At 39.0% G+C, this 22,282-nt stretch overlaps 1 protein-coding gene across 1 annotated transcript in view; it reads left to right on the forward strand.

The window, feature by feature from the left end:
• VWA3B (von Willebrand factor A domain containing 3B) overlaps positions 1-22,282 on the forward strand; it is a 149,644-nt gene that overhangs the window by 82,113 nt on the left and 45,249 nt on the right. The window contains exons 15-18 of the mRNA XM_033100927.1: positions 789-946; positions 8,200-8,289; positions 9,716-9,836; positions 9,920-10,076. Of these exons, the coding sequence (XP_032956818.1) occupies positions 789-946; positions 8,200-8,289; positions 9,716-9,836; positions 9,920-10,076 (526 nt within the window). The remainder of the gene's footprint in view (positions 1-788; positions 947-8,199; positions 8,290-9,715; positions 9,837-9,919; positions 10,077-22,282) is intronic.

Here is a 22,282-nt window from a genome sequence, read left to right on the forward strand (position 1 = left end):
ATTAGGATTTTTTTAAGCAAAGAGAATTTATAATATAATAATCAAATAACAAATGTTCACCTTGATATGTAAGTTTTGAAGCCCTTGGTGGCAACCAAGAGTGGTGTTAGTTTCATCTGCACCCAATGTGAACAGGCCCCCAACCCAGGCAGTGACAGAGCAGAGCAGGGCTGTAGTGAAGTGGAGGGGACCTGACTCGGCTCAGGCCGCCCAAGGTCTGGACTTCACTCTGGACGGTGGCGAGTTCCCAGCTTGCCTCCATTCTGCCCATTGCTGTGGCTCTCCCATCTTCAAAATGGTGAGTGTGGGAGTAGGATTCGGGATAGATGGCTTCCCGGCTCTTTCCCATCCTATGAAGCTCTGACAATTAACTTTCTGTGGGCACTGGGGGTCCAAGGAAGCGTTCCCCCGCTGACTTTTATGAGAGCTAACTGCCCAGCCCTTCAGTTAGAGGAATGGTTTTCTGTAATGCTTTCTGGGTTACAGCCGGCTCTCCTTATGTCAATCACGCATCACCCATGCAGCCAATGCGCGGTGGCGGAAGCCTCACAGCCGGGAAGGCCCAGAGCTGTGGTGTGAGCGGCATCCAATGGCTCAGTGCACATCTGGGCCCTGTCTGCTCTTCTTCATGGGCCCCGTGGGGAGAGGCTCACTTCTTTTTAAATTTGCAGCTTTCTACATGACTGTTTTGATCTAACTCCGCCTTCTTGATGCAAATTTAATGTTTCCCCCCTTCTTTTCTTTTTGTTCTCTTTTTCTTTGTCTACTTTTAATCTAAATCCAAACAGGCATCAGAAGGAAATCTGTTCTGTGGTTTCAACCTCAGAAAAATGTGCAAATCCTCACTCTGATGTCGAGGCAACACAGATGTCATTCTTAAATACGTCTAAAGTACCAGGGGACCTTTCAAGTCAAAAGATTCAGAAAAAAAAAGTCCTCCATGCAGGTATCAGTGAACAAAATGGTTTGAATCACATTACTGGTTTTCCTTCTAAAACTACACCCACATATTATCAAAGAAGCCTAACCTGTGTTCTTTATTAAAATTTTTACTGAAATAATTATGCATTCACATGCAGTTGGAAGAAATAATACAGAGATATCCCATATACATACCCTGACCCAGTTTCATCCAATAGTGACATCTTGCAAAAAAAACAATAGCACAATTTTGCAACCAGGATATTGACAGTAATACGATCTGTGATCTTATTCAGCTTGTTCCAGTTTTTCTTGCGTTCGTGTGTGTACATTTAAGTGATTTTAAAGCTGCCAAACTGTTTTCCAGAGTGAGTGTGACATTTTACGTTATCACCAGCAATGTATAAGTGATCCAGTTTCTCCACATTCTCACCAGCATTTGGTGTTTTCACTATTTTTTTTATTTTAGCCATTCTAATAGGTGTGCGATATCTCATGGTAGTTTTAAATTGCATTTGCAATCTGTGGTAAAAGGTCTGTGCGTGTGCTCTGCCCATTTTCTACATGGGTCATTTGTCCCTTCTCTTTTTGGAAGAACTTGGAGTAATTCTTTTTTAAATATTTGATAAAATCATCATGGAGCCATTCGGGCCTGGAGATTTCTTTTCCAGTTTTTTTTTTTTTTTCCATTAAGAATTCAATTTTTAAAAAACGGTTTTAGAGATGAACATTGTCTGTTTCATGTTGGTTGAGTTTTGGCAGTTTGTGGTTTTTGAGGATGTGGTCTATTTTTTCTAAGTTGTCAAACTTATGCAAAGTTGTTCACTGTATTCCTTTATTAGTTTTTTTTTTAAAAAATAGTTTCAGGTGTACAAAACAATGTAATAGTTAGACATTTACACCCCTCACAAAGTGATAACCCCCCACCCCCAATCTACTGCCCCTCTGACAGTGTATAGAGCTGTTACAGTTCCATTGGTTCTATTCCCTAGGCTGTACTCCACATTTTGTGACCATATATATATATTAAATTATAGTTGACATTCATTGTTATTCAGCTTCATCCTCCAGACAGAAAATCCTTTATTAGCTTTTTAATGGCTGCAAGAGCGATAGTGATTTCCCCTATTTCATTCCTGATACTAGTATTTGTGTCTGTCTTCTCTTTCTCTCTATTCCTCCTTCCCTTCCTCTCTTCTTTCCTTCCTCCCTCTTTCTTTTTTTGTCTTTTTAAATCTTGCTAAAGGTTTTATCAGATGTATTGGTTTCTCTACCACCCCCAACAGCAGGTTTTGTCTCATTGATTTTCTCTAATGTTTTACTATGTTCAGTTTCATTGATTTCTGCTCTTTATTGTTTCCTCTCTTCTGCCTCCTTTAGTTTTATTTTGCTCTTCATTTTCTAGTTTCTTGGTTTAGGATCCTATTATTGATTTGAGATATTTCATTTCCAATGTAAGCATTTAGTGCTATAAATTTCCCTCCCAGCACTCTTTTAGCTGCATCTCACATATTTTGATTTGTTGTCTTTTTGTTTTCATTCATTTCTAAGCATTTTTATTTCCTTTAAGACTTCCTCTTTGACCTATGGATGATTGATAAATGCATTGTTTAACTTCCACGTGTTTAAAGATTTTTCCTGTTGTCTTTCTGTTATTGATTTCTAGTTTGATTCCACTATGGTCAGAGAACACACTCTCTATGATTTTAATTCTTTTGAATTAGTTGAGATATGTTTTAATGCCTAATACATAGTCTGTCTGGATAAATGTTTCAAAAGCACTCGGAAAAAAACGTGTATTCGGCTGTTGTTGAGGAGCATGTTCTATGTCAGTTAGATTTCTCAGGCTGGTCGTGTTGTTCAGCTCTCTGTGCTTGCTGATTTTGTGTCCAGTAGGTCTTTCAGTTGCTGAGAGGGAGGAGATGAGGTCCTCAACTATATTTGTTGATTTGTCTATATTTCCTTTCAGCTCTATCAGTTTTAGCTCCATGTAGTATTTTAAGGCTGTATTGGTTTGTGTGTACTCATTTAGGATCTATATGTCTTCCTGGTAGATTTATCCCTTTATTATGTATTTTTTTCCTGCTGTGAAGTCTACATTATCAGATATTAAAATAGCCGCTCTAGATTTTTATTAATATTTGCATTGTATGTCTTTTTTCTATCCTTTTATTTTCAATCTGCCTATTTTTGTACTTGAAGTATAAATTTCTTATATGTCATATTTAGTTTGATCCTGTTCTTTAATCCACTCAGCCAATATATGTCTTTTGATTAGTGTAATCAGACCATTTACATTTAAAGTAATTATTGATATGTTACCATGTTTCCCCCAAAATAAGACCTAGCCGGACCATCAGCTCTAATGCATCTTTTGGAGCAAAAATTAATATAAGACCCGGTCTTATTTTAATATAAGACCCAGTCTTATATAATATAATATAATATAACATAATATAATATAATATAATATAACACCAGGTCTTATATGATATAAGACTGAGTGTAATATAATATAATATAATATAATACTGGGTCTTATATTAATTTTTGCTCCAAAAGGCGCATTAGAGCTGATTGGTCCACTAGATCTTATTTTTGGGGAAACACGGTAGCACTTACTACTGTTACTTTATTATTTTCTATTTGTTTACATTGATCTCATTCCTCTATTTCTCTTTTCTTGTCTTCCTTTAGGTTACTTGAACTTTTATAAAAAAATCCATTTTGATTTACTTGTAATGTTTTGGAGTGTATCTCTTTGTATGGTTTTTGTAATGGTTTCTCTGGGTATGATAGCATACATATATGACTTATAAAAGTCTATTGGTACCCCCATTTTTCCACTTCACGTAAAGTATGGATATCTTACTTCAATTTAGATTTCTTTATCTTATCTAGTTTTAAATATCTTGAGTATCAGATGGTGTTATTTTTATTTATATAATCAAATATAATTGATAAATCTCGTGAGGAAAGGATAGTTTATTGTATGAGGTGTGATCAAACGTGCGGTGCCTGCTGCTGCCAAGTGCCGAGTGGAAAGGCAGGACCTTCAGTACAGGAAGTGGCGCATCAACCTTAGTAACACTGTGTGACAAGTGTCTACTTGTTTGGTGCAGTCAGTCAGGTGTGAGCTATGGTTGAGAGAAGGTGTGTTTTAAAATGTGCCGTGAATCATGGATCACGAACAACGCATTAACATGAAATTTTGTTTCAAACGGCAAAACAGTACTAAAGAAACACACAAAATGTTAAAATTAGTTTATGGTGATGCTGCAGTGACCATGAAGATGGTTTACAAGTGGTTCAAGTGATTTCATAATGATTGTGAATCGACTGAAGACGAGGAGAGATCAGACGTCTTTCAACATCAAAACCCAAGAGAACGTTGAAAGAGTAAGTGAAATAATTTGATTAAGTGATTGAGTATTAGGGAAATTTCTGAGGATTTGAACATCTCTTATGGTTCCATTGAAAGCATTTTAACAACAGATTTGAACGTGAGGTGAGTGCGAAATTTGTTCCACGCATTTTGACTGTCGAACAAAAGCAACAGCGTTTGTCAGTGTCACTGGAGTTGTGTGATTGTAGTGCATTGGAGCTGCTACAGATTCTAGCTTTCTAAGACATGTCATCACAGGAGATGAAACTTGGGTCTATGATCCTGCGACCAAGGTTCAGAGTTTTCAGAGGAAATCACCCAGTTCTCCTTGTGTGGAAAAAAGCACATCAATCAAGATCTACACATAACATCAAGGTGATGTTAATTATGTTTTTGACCTTGATGGAATTGTGCGCACTGAGTTTGTACCCAGGAACACTACAGTGAACTCTGAATATTATAAGGGTTATTAGAGTGTTTAAGAAACGATATTGTAGAAAACAGCCTGAAAAATGGGCAAATGATTTCCATCCTCCATCATGACACTACTCTGTGTCACACATCATTTCTGGTACGGCAATTTCTGTCAAATAAAAACATTACGGTGTGTCTTTATCCACTTTATTCACCGGATATGGTACCATGCAACTTCTGGCTCTTCCCCCAAAGTCAAAATGACCATTAAAAGTAAATGTTTTGAATCAATTCAGGACATTGAGACAGCCATGACAGTGCAACTAAAGATACTCGTGAAAGAGGACTTCCAGAACTACAAAAAGTGGCAAGAACGATGGGATTAAGTCTGTCTGGAAAAAGGGGGGTATTTGGAAGGGGGATTAATGGAAATGTATCTTTTAGTCTAATAAATTTTTTAAAATTTAAACATTCACCGTATTTTTTGATCACATCTCCATATATACCATATTTTTGCTCTCTTTTGTTCTTCCTTCTTGATTCTCCAAGATTTCTTTTTTTTTCAATCATTTCTTTTCTGTTTGAAGAACTTCCTGTATTCAGTCTTTAATGGTAAGTCTCCTAGTCACAGATTCGTTTACTTTTTCTTTGTCTAGGAATATTTTTATTTTTCTCTTCATTCCTGAAGGACAGTTTTTCCATATTCAGAATTTGCAGTTGATTGTTCTTTCTGTGGTTGAAAAATAGTGTGCGTCTTCCTCTGGCCTCCTATATTTTAAATGAGAAATCTGCTGTCGTTCAAATTGGTATTCCCCTATAGGTAATGATTTCTTTTTCTTCACCTGCTTTCAAGATTTTTTTCTTTGCCTCTAATTTTCAGATATTTATAATGCTCCTTGGCATGGATTTGTTTGTGATTTCTTAGCTTCTTGAATCTGTATGGTATGTCTTTCACCAAATTTGGGAGGTTTCCCTCTATTATTCCTTCAAATAGTCTTTTAGTCCCACTTTCCTTCTCCCAGTCCCTTTAGGATCTGATGACATGAATGTTGGATATTTTGTAATTATCCCTCATGTCCCTGAGGCTACTTTCATCTTGTTTCTCAATGTATTTTCTCTCTGTTGCTAAAATTGGCTGAATTCTGTTGTTCTGTTCTCAAGTTTTCTAATACTTTTCTTTGTCACCTCCACTCTGCTCTTGAGTCTATTCAGCTTCTTTTCTTTTTGTCTGTTATTTTATTTTTCACTTCTACTATTTCCACTTGGAAATTTTTATGGCTTGTATTTCTTTGCTGAGTTTTTCTATTTGTGCATTTGTCATAGGAGAATTTTAATTAATTATTGAAGCATTTTAATGATAGCTTCTTTGAAATTCTTGTCAGATAACTCCATCTTCTGATTCATCTTGGTGTTAGAATCCTTCAATTATTTTTTTCTTATTTAAAATGTGATTTTCTTGGTTCCTGATATAGTGGGTGATTTTTTAAATAGTATCTTGAACATATTGTCTGATGTTAGGAACTCTGGATCCTATTTAAATCTCTTTTTAAAATCTATTTAAATCTTTTCTTTTAGGAAGTAGTTGCCTGGTTAAGTTTAGCACATAGACCTTGGCTTGCTTTTGTGGTCTGTGGTTCCAATGACAATTGGATTTGCACAGCTTTTGTGGTATTATTTTTGGTGCTTGGTTTTCTGGTATCACTGGGGCTCCTACTGGTTCCTGCTGGTGCTACTGAGGGAACAGCAAGAGTTTCCTCAGGCCAGGTTGCTGGACGGGTTTCCCCACCATTGTCTCTGGGAAGGGGAGGGACCTTGAACTGTGAGGGACCAAAAGTCTTCCTTCCTGGAATGGGCCACTTACTATATCTTGGTTCCTCTTAGGTGATCTGTCCTCTTGTCCTGGTGTTTCTAGCAAGGGAAGATTATCTTAGACCTGTGGGGACAAAGAGGCTTCCACTTGTGTGGCTGCATCCCTATGCTAGTGTTGCCCGCCCGTTCCCATAAATCTTGAGTTTTGCTGATGATGCTATTTGCTGTTTATCCTAAACATTTTAACGGCCTTTTGTCACTTCTACCATTTCACTTAGATTTGGGGTTCTTGCTCTTGATAGGCAACCCTGTGCTGAATTTTTATTCTGTTTCAGTTTTTAATGTAGAAGAATGAATAACGTGGGGACTGACTGTACAGAGCTTGGGGAATAGTTAAATGCTTGAATCCACTGCCAGATAAATATGTTTTTATTCAGTATTTGCAGAGTTTGGGAATAGTGCAGTTTTTGTGTTTGGGGACTTTGAGAGCTAAACTTTATTTTCTCTTTGGCACACCTGTGTGTGTTGCTGTTTTGCCTAGTGATTTTGATCAAGCTGTCCTGCCAGTACGGCCGGGGGCAGGAGGTCAGCGATCCTGCGTGGACCGTTCATCTCTCTTTCTCATAGACGTAGCTGTCAAGAAGATTTATCCTTTTAGATCCCTGGTTACAGAGGCAACCAAGACAGGACTCACCCTTTTGTTGTCTGGAAATACAAGGAATAACACAGAGCACACTCCTGTCTCCATGCATGGAGACCACTGGTGTTACCTCTCTGTACATAAGCTAGGCAATTTGCAGATTATAAACTTCCTTACAGGAGATGCTAAGTCCCTTCTTGTTGAGAACAAGGACACATTTCATTCGTGAATACTGCATAAAGCCGTGGTACTTGTGTCTTTATATTGTGAAGTACAGAACACATTTATAATTAGTGTGGGTTATGTAATTACATATGAAAACTCATCAAGATGTCTCGGTACAGGCACAGATTAAATGTCAGTATTTGATAAGTGTCCACTTGCTAGTAGAAGGGACCCAACAGAAGGTAGAAAACAATATAAATAAAGGTTCAGACAGCAACAGTGATAGGCAGAGTTTCTAAAACTGCCTACCAGAGATGCCCCACTCTAAACCCTGAAAACTGTGACTGATGAGTCATCACTTGCATGATTATGTTACGTTGACCTTGTGACAGGGTCTTGGGGGCGAGGGGCAGGTACTTATCCGAGCCCTTAGAAGCAGGGGCTTTTTCCAGCCGGTGGCATCAGGAGACTTGAAGCACAAGGGGAAGTCAGTGTGCTGCTCCTGGCTTAGAGGTGGAGGGGCCCGTGGTAGGAATGTGGGTGCCGTAGGAGCTGAGAGGGGCCTCTCTGGCTGACAGTTAGCAAGGAAACAGGGACCTCAGGCCTACAACTGCAAGGAAATGAATTCTGCTAATGACCTGAATGACCTTGGAAGCAGCTTTCTCTGCGAAAGGGGCAGAGCTTGAACTCAGATAAATGGACCAAGCCCTCATCACAGCATTCAGCTGGTAACAGACCTGTGCTCTGAGGTTTGGAAACTGAAGCTGCATTATTTTTTTTAAGGATCCAAGGAAATAGTTGCATCTAATGAAGCATCTCTTCCCATCCCAAGTTCCTTTAATCCCTCTCCCTGTGATACCCACAGAATCAACAAAAACCAGCCTGCTGAGAAGCCAGCAGTCCTCCCTCAGGAACTCAGTGTGCAGCAAGAGGAAGGACGGCCTTTCCACTCTCCGCACCTGGAACACTCCCAGTGCCAGAGGCAAGCCAGAGAGGCTCTCTGTGTCGGGACGCCCAGGTGGGCCTCCCTGTCCCAGTGTCTCTGCTCCTGAAAGAGCTGGTTATAGATACTTTGGGGGCAAACAAATCATTCGTAAGTGAGTTCGGATTGCTTCCTGTTCAGAGGACTCTCTTGTACATTAGGTCTGCCTGCTTTCACGGGCTGGATTTCCTTATGCCAGACTGACACGCAGTGTGCCTGATGTGTGTAGTACACCTGTGGCCCGTAACTGCAGTGCTGGGGGTAACGTTGCCACTCCATGGTGTGACCTTGAACATCTAATGCTTCACAGTTGGTTTATTTTCTTCCCTTCATTCACAGATGACCCCATCCACTCTGCCCTCTCTGGTCCACATCACATTTAGCCTTTTGGGGGCTAAATGTGAGGAAAATAGGACTTCTCCACTCAATTTTCATTACTATTTATAAAATCATTCTTAAAATAGTAAATTTCTAAAAGTATAATTCCTATAGTACTCTTCCCTGTATTTAAAATAGTTGATAAATAATAAATCCCAGCTAAACACACACAAACAGCACGCACATGTGATAAATAAATCCCAGCTAAACACACATACACACACACGTGCGTGATGCCCTAGGCAGCAGGGAACACCCGAGTGACAGATTCACACCTCTTGTTACTCAATCATAGCTTGATCAGACCTTGTGTTCTTCAGTGCTGGTTGGTGTGATGTCTTTTCCTCAGTTTCAATTATCCGGTCATATTTCCTGTCTGCTGTGTGCATACTTTTTCAGGGGATTGTCATGTGATGATTAGGATATGATTTCTTAGGAATTTAACTAGATCATGCTCAAACACGCCTTCTACTAGATGCTGCTGATCCAACTAGCTAATATTCCTTTTCATTAAGAAATCCAAGTTTACATATAGGTATACATTATAACCCCAAATACTAATTTGAAAATTTGAACCTACAGCTAAACAGGACCTAATAAGGATTTTGGCTTCCCACATAGAGCTGAACCACAAAACAAACTAGCAAAACCTAAAATATCGATTAAAGCTCCCCTGTGTCATCTGAGGGAGTCTAATGAGGACAACATTGAACAATCAGTGATTAGTGGTATTCTTATTTAACGTTTATAAATGTGTTCTCTGGAGAACAAGAGAATGGGTATGTCCCATTCTTCCTTGGAGAGATCTCAGTGGCCACAGGGTGGGACACAAAAACAGTGACAGTGCTGTATTTACCTGTACAGTGGTCTTTAGTGTCAACTGCCAATGAATCTTGCCTGAAAACCCATGCTGACACACCAGTGGTCTCTGAAATGTGGTCCATTTATTACCCCTCAGCCACAACTGAATTCTGAGATACGTGTGAGCCTTGTGCATTCTGATACAAGCCCCATATATGAGGAAATTATACAACTGCCATTTCCCTTTCCACAGAAATGAGCGTCCTGATGACAAATGAGCATCTGAATGACAAACCATCAGAAAGATTGATTCCAGAAGGAAGCCAAGTTGATGATCAAGAGTGAGTGTTTTATTTTCACTAGGACAGTTTTGTTGTGGTTTTGTTTGTTATGAGTTTAAAATGTTACAGTCTTATGTTCTTAGTTCTTCAGGTATGTCTTCAGCTAACTGGCTCAGGACCCATGGCTTGGTTGCCAAGAAACTCACCATCATGGATGCCTTGTCAGTGGCAGCCGTCCCCCACAGCCCCACTTACGTTCCCGTTCTGGACAAGCATGTTGTGTCCAAGGTCTTTGATGAGGTACAGCTTCTTTACTATAAGTCTCTCTCTGCTTGACATACTGTGCATTTTTTGCTTAAATGAAATGTAGTCCACTTCAATGTCGTGTGTAGTTGTAACCGAAATGTATTCAGCCATTGAAATAGAATTCTTTGTGACGGCAGTAAAAAGGAGAGAGAGCAGCTCTTGAGCATTTTTGCTTTTAGGCGGAGAAGGAAACTGGCCTTTGTTGGGGTGGCAGGTCATGGTTTGCTGCTGGTGGGTGGCCGTGTGGAGCTGCAGGAATGTCTGAAAACCTCTAGGTCTAGTCCCTAGTCCTGGGTTAACATCGTCCAATACCCAAGGACAGGGTAAACTTGTGAGAGGCTATGTCCTTCCTTTATTCACCTTCTCTTCCCAAGTGCAGTGGCATCTTTACCATCATGAAATCTCCAAAGGAAAGAGAGAAAAAGACAAACGGAAGGAGGGAGGGAGAGAAGGAAGGTGTACCACAGCAAAAGAACCCTAAGAGAGTGATGAGTGACAGTCATTCATGTCCTGGAAGGAGAAGAGCTTCCAGGAAGTAAGAGGGTGTGGGAAGGTTAAATGTGGAGGAAGCCAAGTGCTGAAGAGTGTCCTCTGCCTTGGGCAATGAGAGTGTCCTTGCGCTTCGCAGGAATGATTGAGTGGAGCAGTCAGGTGGCACAGGGATGAGGGAGGAACACAAGAGAAATGAGAGGATACAAGGACTGAATGCCGGAGCTTCAAATACGACATCAACAAATAACTTAAATAGGAATATAGCAGGCTTTATAGTCCCTAAAGGGAAATAATATCTTCATCTCATCTTGAAATATTGATAGAGGAAATATAAAAGTCTTGGGATTTGCTTCAAATTTGCATGATGAGGGATTGAGGGTAGAGGAGGACGAGATAAAGCAAGATTGGCCATGAATTAGTTGATAATTGTTAAAATTGGATAATAAGAATTTTGAGTGGGAGGAAGCTCATTCTACTGCTCTGTCTGCTCTTTTTATACATGTGAAATTTTCCATAATATAAAGTTGGTAAAAATCAAAGGCAGGAAAAGTTTTTTTAAAAAAAAGGCTCATCTAATTTGTCTTACCATGGCTGAGGTCTGATGTACTTGGAAGCACTGGTGAATCTTTTCTGTAGGTCACATTTAAGAAATGGCACCCATGGTGTTTAACATGAGTCCTGGTCAATATGACCAGTGTCTCTTGCTCTTGGATGTTGTGTGTTATCACTTAGGCTGGGTTCCTGATGACTTTGCCTCAAGGTGAGTGGTCCTGTCCCTTGCTGTCACCTTGTGACTGGCAGCTTCTATTTATACGTCCAGTGAAATCTAACCTGATAAGTCAGGTGTCAACATATCACTCGAATTTAACTTCTTCCAGACGCTACAGAGAGAAACTGAGCATTGATTTATTTCTTCTAGGAAGTTTGGTGACAGCTTCTCATATTCTGTGGATTTATTTTATTAATATTCTTGAGTTTTATTTGGGATAAAGTATATTTAGTGAACTTTCCCTGGAAATAGAATTTTCTTGAGCTTATCACATCTCCTTTTAAGCCTCTCAATAACCCAAGATGCATCAGAAAGTAAATTTCTCAAAAAATAAACATGATAGAATAAGAAAACCTAAGCATAAGATCAAAAGAAGAAACCGCAAAGGAACGATACATAGTTTGAATACATAAAAATGTTATTTTGCATAAAAACATAAAAATAAAATGAAGGCAGTATGAAAGTCAGCTGTAATTGAAAAAATAAATAAATGAAAGAAATTAATATACCAAGTAGACAAAAAATGATTAGGCCATTAAAGATTTAGAAAAATTAAGGCAGATCTCAGAAAAATATTGGTAACATATACAACAAAGAGTTGAGGAAATAACAACTAATGTAAGACGTGCTAGTTCAATGTGACAAGTGGAAAGTGCAGTGAAGATACAGAAGAGGCCAGTGTCAGTTGTCACAAGGACCTCAGACCGGACTGGCAGTGGGAGTGCAGCCCTGGGGAGGTGATGGGGTGGGGAGTGCCCTTGGCAGTGGGGGAGCAGGTGGGGAAGTCTAAGGGTCAGAGAACATTTGTCATTCCAAATAAAGTTTAGTGTGACTGGAGGAAGGTGTTAAAACTGGAGAAGGAAGGGTCTTGATTGAGTTAAGGATTTTGAATGTTATCCCGAGGGGAACTGAGGGGGTTTTAGCAGAGGAGAAAAAAAGATCAAGTTTGGGCTTTGGCTGCAACCTGGAGAATAGTTGGAGAGGTTTGAGGCTGGGAAGATGAGCAGCCATCAGGACGCAATGTCTAGGTGGCTCTGACCCAGGTGACAACACTGGGGATGGACCCAAGGCTATTATAATGTCAAGTTCACAGGACTAAACCACATGGGACTGAAAGAGAGAGAAAAATGTCAAGAGTGAAATTCAAGGAGGAAAAACTGGGAGGAAGGGTAGTGAGAGTCCTGGTCTTCAGGAGAACATTCTAGTCTTCTGACACTAGAAAGCAAAGTCAAGGAGAGAGGACCAACATTTTTCAAATGCATTTCACCCTGGGACTTGTACTTAGGGCCCTTTGTAGCCCTGTCAGTTCTCATCACATACCTGTGGCTCGGTGGCACACTGACCCCCGTGCTTACTACTGTCCTCTGTTACGGATGGTAAGAGCAAGAATTGTGATGATGGTGGAAATATATGTAATAAATTACAACTTCACCCTCAAAGCACACCTGCATCTTTAATTCCTTATGTTTTCTCTGACTTAAGAGACCCTTGGCTATAAATGGGAGGAATAAGAAAACGATAGTCTAAAAACTTATCCCACTTAGTGGGATGTATAGCTTTTGAGATTTAGACCTGACATTTTATGAAAACGTAGACAGCAAGTAGAATGGAGCTGAAAAGGAAACCAACTCTTAACCCACTTCACTAAGGATTTTAATTACTCTCATTTGTCCTATGTGTGTGCACAGCCACGTCTGTCTGGGTAGAAGTGGAAAGCCATGTTTAGCATTGTCCCTAGCTCTTTGTTTCATTCATGACTTATCTGTGGGCTCTTTCTTCTTCTGGAATACAAGGTTGTTTTGGTTTTCAGTGTTTCCTGAACCAGCACCAAATCTGTCACCTTGCAACTGACGTATTGAGCAGAGAGGTTACCCTAGCAACTCTTCATTACAAGATGCTGGCACTTTTAGTTTCCAATGGATCACACAATTTTACGTGAGCTCTTTCAGAACGATTCATTCATTGCCAAGTCATGTAGAGAATAAAACTGTTTTAGTTATTTGATGAATCTGGAATTCAAAGCTCTTTATTGCCAATCGTTTTGAAACAAACAAATAATTTAGTCTGTGTCATTGGAAAGTCTAAATCATCATCATCATCGTGTCTTTAACAGCAGCCTGCCCAAGCTTCCTGCTTTGCCCTCATCTGGGTTCAGCAGACAGCTGTGTACCTGGGCTGTCACCCAGCTCTGTCAGTTACTCTAGACGGCCATGGCAGGTCGCTAATCTAGTATGGGAGGAGTCCTCAGACTAGGTTCTGAGCAAAGCATTGGACCATCAAAGTATTTCGTGTAAAACTTAGAGCAACCGAGTGAGGCAGCCATTCATCACATCACTTAGCTGACGAAGACTGAGGTACAGAGAGGTAGGGATGCCATTTAAGGCATCGTGTTTTGTTGCTTTCAAATATAGTAGCATTAAACAAAACTTTTCTATTGATGGAAAAGCTTATCTTAATTTAAAAAGACAGTTGTTGCAGCCATACGAGGTTTGATCAAAAACTATGGTGAATGTTTAAATTAAAAAATCATTACAGTAAAAGACACATTGCCATCAATTCCCCTCAAAATACTCCCCCTCACTTCAAACACATCCCATCATTCTTGCCACTTTCTGAAACAGTTCTAGGAGGCCTGTTTCATGAGTGTCTTTAGTTGCCCTGTCGTGGCTGCCTCATGTCCTGAACCGATTCAAAATGCTTACCCGTCATGGTCATTTTGACTTTGTGGAAGAGCCAGAAATTGCATGGTGCCAGACCTGGTGAATAAGGTGAATGAGGACACACCATAATGTTTTTATTTGACAGAAATTGCCATATCAGAAGTGATGTGTGACACGGAACTATTCCATTGTGATCATAAAATACAGTGAATGCTGCTGCCGAATGCCATCCAACAGAAAGGCAGGGATCTGAAATATGGGAAGCGGCATGTCGAACTTTAGTAACAGTGTGTGACAAGTTTCAACTTGTTCAGTGCGGTCAGTCGGGTGTGAGCTACGGTTGAAATAAGGTGTATTTTAAAGCATGCCATAATCATCCTCCATCATGACAACGCTCCATGTCATACATTGCTTCTGGTATACAGCAATTTCTATCAAGTAAAAACATTAGGGCATGTCCTCCTTCACCTTTTTCACCAGATCTGGCACTGTGAGACTTCTGGCTCTTCCCCAAAGTTAAAATGATTCAGGACATTGAGGCAGCCACGACTGCACAAGTAAAGACACTCACGAAAGAGAACTTCCAGAACTGCTTCAGAAAGTGGCAAGAAAGATAGGATAAGTGTGTTTGCAAGGGGGAGTATTTTGAGGGCAATTAATGGCAATGTGTCTTTCACTACAATAATTTTTTAATTTAAACCTTCACTTTATTGTTTGAGCACACCTTGTATATTCAGTGTGTAAAAAAATTAGAAAATGGTTTCTGGATAAAAATAGTGGCATGAGGTGAGCCTCTTGAAATTTCCCCTGGAATTTACAACAAATTGAACAACTATAATCACAAAGGACTCCCTGCACAGCAGACAGGCAAGACTAAGAGGCTCACTATGGAAATCACCTAAAGGTGGGCAAATTGCACAAGTGGGGGAAGAGGGAAGGGAGAAGTGCTGAGACGGGGCCGTGGGGGTGCAGGACACAGACCTAGCTCAGTGCTCCGAGCTCGCTGCATCCCGGAACTACCGCAGCTGCGGGAGAGGGAAGCACTCGGACTGCGAGGGCTCCGCTTATGGCCCACAGGGCTGAGGGGGCAGCATATAACACGGCTGAACCCAATGCTCACGGCAGAGACCTCAGAGCAAGGACTGAGGGAAGGAGGCTGAAAAACGGTGGTTTAAGCCCTCACTGCCGAGCAGAGAATAGAAGCCTTAGGCACTGAGACTAGCCGCCCCGTCCCTACCCTCCCAGAGCTCGCCCCGCCCCCACCTGCTAGAAGCGGAACAGTGCAGTGTCAGATCAAAAGAACAGAATATTTGCAGTAGACACAGATTCGCAGCCCAACTAGTTCAGGCAAAGGGGAGGGAGCTGTGGAAGCAGGACTGGCTGTGGTGGTGATCGCTACCATTGCTCTGGGCCCTCTCACAACCCACCCTGCCCCTGTCCCCACCTATCTGGGTGGATCCCTGCAGGAGTAAACAGAACTGCTGAAACATACGGGCTCTGAATCTGGTGCAGGAAGAGCTTTGGAACTTCAAAAGCTCTCCTCATACCTACATGGAAGCGGCGCCCTATGACCTAGGCTAACTGTTAACAGAGGAGAAGCCCGCCTTCCAGGGAATCCCCCCATTGTGTGAGAAGCTGGAATAGTGCAGAGAAAACATAACACTACAGTGTGAGAGAGAATAAAGGGCTGCAGTCGGAGAGAAAATAAAACATTCTACCAACACCTACTGGAAAACAAAAGAAAGACCTCTTTCTATCAACCTGTTGCAGAACCCACTCCTGTAGATGTCTAGAAAGAGAAATAATAAATCATTAATGGCCATGAATAACCAAGGTAACATGACAGCTCAGGAAGAAAATGAAAAGTCTCCAGAAAATTAACTTAAAGCTGTGGAAATATGTAACTTAAATGACAAGAGAATTCAGGATTGTAGTTCTTAAAAAACTCAACGAGATGCAAGAAAACAGACAGGCAGTTTAATGAACTCAAACACAATCAAAGAACAAAATGAACATTTTACCAAAGAGATTGAAATTTTAAAAAGAACCAAATAGAATTTCTGGAGATTAAGAACTCAGTAAAAGAGATGAAGGATAAAATAGCCAGCTTTGGTAGTAGAGTTGACCAGATGGAGGAAAGAATCAGTGACATCGAAGAAGGAAATCTGGAAATGACACGGATGGAAGAAGAAAGAGACTTGAGACTTAAAAGAAATGAAAGAAGTCTACAAGAACTTTCTGACTCCATCAGAAAGAGCAATATAAGAATAATGGGCATACCAGAAGGAGAAGAAAGGGATGAGGGAACAGAGTATGTTCAAACAAATAGTCGACGGGAACTTCCCGAACTTGTGGAAAGACCTGGATCTTTGAATCCAGAAGCAAATAGAACTCCAAATTACCTCAACAACAACAGCCCTTCTCCAAAGCACATTGTATTGAAGCTGTCAAAAATTAACAACAAAGAAAGAATCCTCAAGGCATCCAGGGAAAAGAAGACAGTAACCTACAAAGGAAAGCCTATTAGATTATCATCAGATTTTTCAGCAGAAACTTGACAAGCCAGGAGGGAGTGGAGTCAAATATTCAAACGATTGAAAGAGAGAAATAATATACCCAGCAAAGAAATCCTTTAATATGATGGAGGAATAAAGAGCTTTCCAGACATACAGAAGCTGAGGGAATTTTCTAACACATGATCAGCACTACAAGAAATACTAAAGGAGGCTATTCAACCAGCATAAATAGGGATAATTTGTGACAACCAAAACATAAAAGCAGGGAGACTAAAGCCTGAACAGGAATATGGGACTGGAGAAAGTAAGCATGCTGAAGAAAATGGAATACTCTAAATATCAAACTTTCTTTTACATAAACTTATGGGTAACGACTCAAAAAAAGTCCAGAACTGAAATATATAACATAATAAAAGAGGAAACAGGGAATGATCATAGAATACCACCACAAAGAAATAATAGACAACAACAAAAAGGCAAAGAAACAATGGAGACACAGTCTTACCAGAAAACCAAAGGAATGATAGGAAATCCTCACATATCAATAATCACCCTAAATGGAAATGGACTGAACTCACCAATAAAAAGGCATAGAGTAGCAGACTGGATCAAAAAACTAAACCCAACCATATGCTGTCTCCAAGAGACACATCTCAGCTACAAGGACAAACATAGACTCAAAGTGAAGGGGAGGAAATTGACACTCCAAGCAAATGGTATCCAGAGAAAATCAGGTCTAGCTACACTGATATCTGGTGAAACAGACTTCAGGATAAAAAAGGTAACAAGAGACAAAGATGGACATTTCATAATGGTAAGCGAGACTATATAACAAGAAGACATAACAGTCATCAACATTTATGCCCCCAATCAGGGAGCACCGAAATATACCAAGCAACTACTAACAGAACTAAAGGAAGAAATTGACCAAAACACAATTATAGTAGGGGACCAAAATACATCATTGACAGCTATGGATAGATCATCCAAACAGAAAATAAATAAAATAGCAGCCCGAAATGACACATTAGATGAAATGGACATATTGACGTTTATACAGCATGTCATCCTAGAACATCAGACTATACATTCTTTTCTAGTGTACATGGAACATTCTCAAGGATAGACCATATATTGGGACATAAAACTAGCCTCAGCAAATTTAAGAAGATTGAAATAATACCAAGCGTTTTCTCTGATCACAAGCCTTCGAAATTGGATATCAACTGCAAAAAGAAAGCAGGAAAAACCACAAATATGTGGAGATTAAACAACATACTTTTAAAGAACGACTGGGTCAAAGAAGAAATAAGAGGAGAGATCAAAGATATATAGAAACAAATGAGAATGAAAATACATCCTACCAAGATTTTTGGGATGAGGCGAAAACAGTTTTAAAAGGGAAATTTATATAATTACAGGCCTAACTCAAGAAACAAGAAAAATCCCAGATAAATAACCTCATGTTATGCCTTAAAGAAGTAGAAAATGAAGAACACATGAAACCCAGGGTCAGCAGAAGAAAGGAAATAATAAAAATCAAAGCAGAACTAAATGAAATAGAGAACAAAAAGACAATAGAAAAAATTAATGGGACAAAGAGCTGGTTCTTTGAAAGATTAATAAAATTGACAAACCCTTGGCTAAACTCACTAAAATAAAAAGAGAAAAGACACTAAACACAATCAGAAATGAAAGAGGGGAAGTTATCAGGGATGCCACAGAAATACAAAGGATCATCCAAGAATACTATGAAGGACTATATGCCACCAAATTCAATAACCTAGAAGAAATGGACCAGCTTTTAGAAACATATAGCCTTCCTAGGCTGAATCACGAAGAACTGGAAAATCTAAATAAACCGATCACCAGTAAGGTAATTGAATCAGTCATCTGAAACCTTCCCAAAAGCAAAAGTCCGGGACCAGATGACTTCACTAGTGAATTCTGCCACACCTTCAAAGAGGATCTAATACCTGCCCTACTCAAACTCCTTCAAAAAAATGGAAGAAGAGACAGTACTCCCTAACTCATTTTATGAGGCCAACACTACCCTGAGAACAAAACCTGTTAAGGACAACACAAAAAAAGAAAACTACAGACCAATATCTGTGATGAATACAGATGCAAAAATCCTAAACAAAATTCTAGCAAATCGAATGCAGCAATGCATTAAAAAGATTATTCACCACGACCAAGTGGGGTTCATCCCAGGGGCAGAAGGATGGTTCAACATCCGCAAATCCATCAATGTGATACATCACGTAAACAAAATAAAGGACAAAAATCATATGGTTATATCAAGTGAGGAAGAAAAAGCTTTTGACACAAGATACAACATCCATTTATGATTAAAACACTTCATAAAACAGGTATAGAAGGAAAATACCTTAACATAATAAAGGCCATATATGACAAACCTTCAGATAATATCATAATTAACGGTGAAAAACTGAAGCCCTTTGCTTTACACTCAGGAACACGACAGGGCTGTCCCCTGTCACCTCTGCTTTTCAACATAGTGTTGGAAGTCCTTGCCAGAGCAATCAGGCAAGAGAAAGAAATAAAAGGCATCCAAATTGGGAATGAAGAAGTTAAATTGTCACTGTTTGCAGATGACATGATGCTATATATAGAAAACCCTAAAGACTCCATCAAAAAGCTATTAGAAACAATCAACGAATACAGTAAAGTTGCTGGCTACAAAATCAATGTACAAAAGTCCATTGCATTCCTATATACTAACAATGAAATCTCAGAAAAAGAAATTAAAAAAAAAAAAAATTCCTTTTGCAATTGCAACAAAAAGAATAAAATACCTAGGAATAAACTTACCCAAGGAGATGAAAGACCTATATGTTGAAAACTATAAGACATTTTTAAAAGAAATTGAAGAAGACAGAAAGAAATGGAAAGACATTCTGTGCTCATGGAGTGGAAGAATCAACATAGTTAAAATGGCCATATTACCCAAAGCAATATACAGATTTAATGCAATCCCCATCAAAATCCCAATGGCATTTTTAAAAGAAATAGAACAAAAAATCATCAGATTTGTTTGGAACCACAAAAGACCACGAATAGCCAAAGGAATCTTAAGATAAAAGAACAATGCTGGAGGTATCACACTCCCTGACGTTAGCCTATACTACAGGGCTACAATAATCAAAACAGCATGGTATTGGCAGAAAAACAGACACATAGACCAATGGAATAGAATTGAGAAATCAGAAATAAACCCACATAAATATGGACAGATAATTTTTGACAAAGAAGCAAAAAACATACAATGGAGGAAAGACAGCCTCTTCAATAAATGGTGCTGGGAGAATTGGAAAGCCATGTGCAAAAGAATGAAACTGGACTGCTGTCTGTCACCATGTACCAAAATTAATTCAAAATGGATCAAAGACTTAGGCATAAGACCTGAAACAATAAGCTGCATAGAAGAAAACATAGGTACTAAACTTGTGGACCTTGGATTCAAAAAGCATTTTATGAATTTGACTCCAAAAGCAAGGGAAGTAAAAACTAAAATAAATGAATGGGACTATATCAAACTGAAAGGCTTCTGCACAGCAAAAGAAACTATAGACAAAATAAAGAGGCAACCAACTGAATGGGAGGAGATTTTTTTAAACAGCGCCTAAAATAAGGGGCTAATATCCAAAATATACAAGGAACTCATATAACTTAACCACAAAAAAACAAGCAACTCAATTGAAAAATGCGCAGAGGACCTAAAGAGATATTTCTCCAAAGAGGACATACAATTGACAAATAGCCTTTGGATAAAATGCTCAACATCACTGATCATCAGAGAAATGCAAATAAAAACCACAATGAGATATCACCTCACCCCAGTCAGAATGGCTATCATCAACAAGACAAATAGTAACACGTGTTGGAGAGGCTGTGGAGAAAAAGGAACCCTCATACACTGTTGGTGGGAACGCAGACTGGTGCAGCTGTTATGGAAGGCAGTGTGAAGGTTCCTCAAAAAATTACGAATAGAATTACTGTATGACCGAGGTATCCCTCTCCTGGGTATCTACCCAAAAAATTTGAAAACATTTATCCATAAAGACATGTGTGCTCCAATGTTCATTGCAGCTTTATTTATGGTGTCCAAGACATGGAAACAACCAAAATGTCCTTCGATAGGTGAATGGATAAAGAAGTTGTGGTATATATACACAATGGAATACTATTCAGCAGTAAGATGAAAGAGGACCATTTGTAACAACATGGATGGATCTTGAGATTATAATGCTAAGCGAAATAAGTTAGATCGAAAAAGTAGAGAACCATATGATTTCACTGATATGTGGTATATAAAACTGAAAACAACAACAGAACAAGACAAATTAAGGAACAAAAACTCATAGACATAGACAATAGTTTAGGTCTTACCAGAGAGTAAGTGGGGCGGGGGCTCTAGAAGAGGGTAAACAGGGTCTAATATATGGTGATGGAAAGAGAATTGACTCTGGTGAACACACAATGTGTATAGATGATGTGTTGCAGAATTGTGCAGCTGAAATCTATGTAACTTTTCTAACAATTTCACCCCAATAAACTTTAAAAAATAAAGAAAAAGAAAGAAAAATTAGAAAATACAGAAAAGTGAGTGAGAAACAATAGTTATGATTCCATCAGATGAATCATTAGTGGTTAGCTGACCATACCTTTTTCACTACATGTATATCCTTTGTTCTTTGTTTTTGTTTTATCAAAATGAAGTCAAACTGAATATACTGTTTTGTACCTTCATTTTTACTCAACAGTCTATTGTGTACATTGTTCCATGCCAACAGATATGTATCTGTTATATCATTTTAATTGAAATTGAAATTGAAAACAACAATCTTTTATTTTCTAAAAGTTTAGATTGAAAAATGTGAAATGTAATCTACACTGTAGTCAGTAACATATTTTCATGGGTTTGTGAATGATCTTATCACATACCGCTTTGGCAGTTAATTTTGTGGCCCTGCCTTCATTTTGTTCTTTGCAGACTGGAGATATTTCAGTTTGAAAGCAGACGTTTAATCTTTAGCACTTGGCAGTTTATACAAGTGCATTACCTATAAAGCCACGGCATCTGTATTCAGAGTTCTCCATCCGGGACACACATGCCTGTTGCGTGCCATTACACACATCCAGTCACACCTCTCCTTGGCCAACCTGGCAGCAAGCTCTGGGGTACTGATTAGAAGAACTGATTTTGTGGGGAAAAAAGTGAGGTTGGTGAATTTAGTCAGGGTGGAATAATAAATATATACACACCAGTTTTACACTATTTTCTCATTTTCAAAATGTGGGATTGCTTACAAAGACAGAACGTTGTCAGGTAGAATTCTTCCTGTAGTACTTTAACAACTGGTAGCTGTGTGCACAGTTTCCATATTCTGCTTTCTTCATTTAGCGTATGTTGTGAACATATGTCCTTGTAATGACCATTTTGGGATGAATTTTACTAGTTGCACTAATATTCAATAACATGAATCACTACAATTTATTTAACTATTCCCTCCATTGTTGGGCAGCTTACTTGGAATTTTAAGTGTGTGTATTTTTCTATATATTTGCTGTCACTCAGAGAAGTAACATTAAAAAAAAATATTTGCCAATTGTTATGTGAAAATGGTATTCCATTTTAATTTTATATTTTATTTGAGAATCATTTTCTTATGCAAGCTAAATATCTCTCTTAAAATCTTACACGTTTTTAAGAGAATAATCTGTACACAGAATAATCTG

This window comes from Rhinolophus ferrumequinum (genome assembly GCF_004115265.2).
Source record: "Rhinolophus ferrumequinum isolate MPI-CBG mRhiFer1 chromosome 13 unlocalized genomic scaffold, mRhiFer1_v1.p Super_scaffold_3, whole genome shotgun sequence".
In the NCBI taxonomy this organism is placed as follows: Eukaryota; Metazoa; Chordata; class Mammalia; order Chiroptera; family Rhinolophidae; genus Rhinolophus; species Rhinolophus ferrumequinum.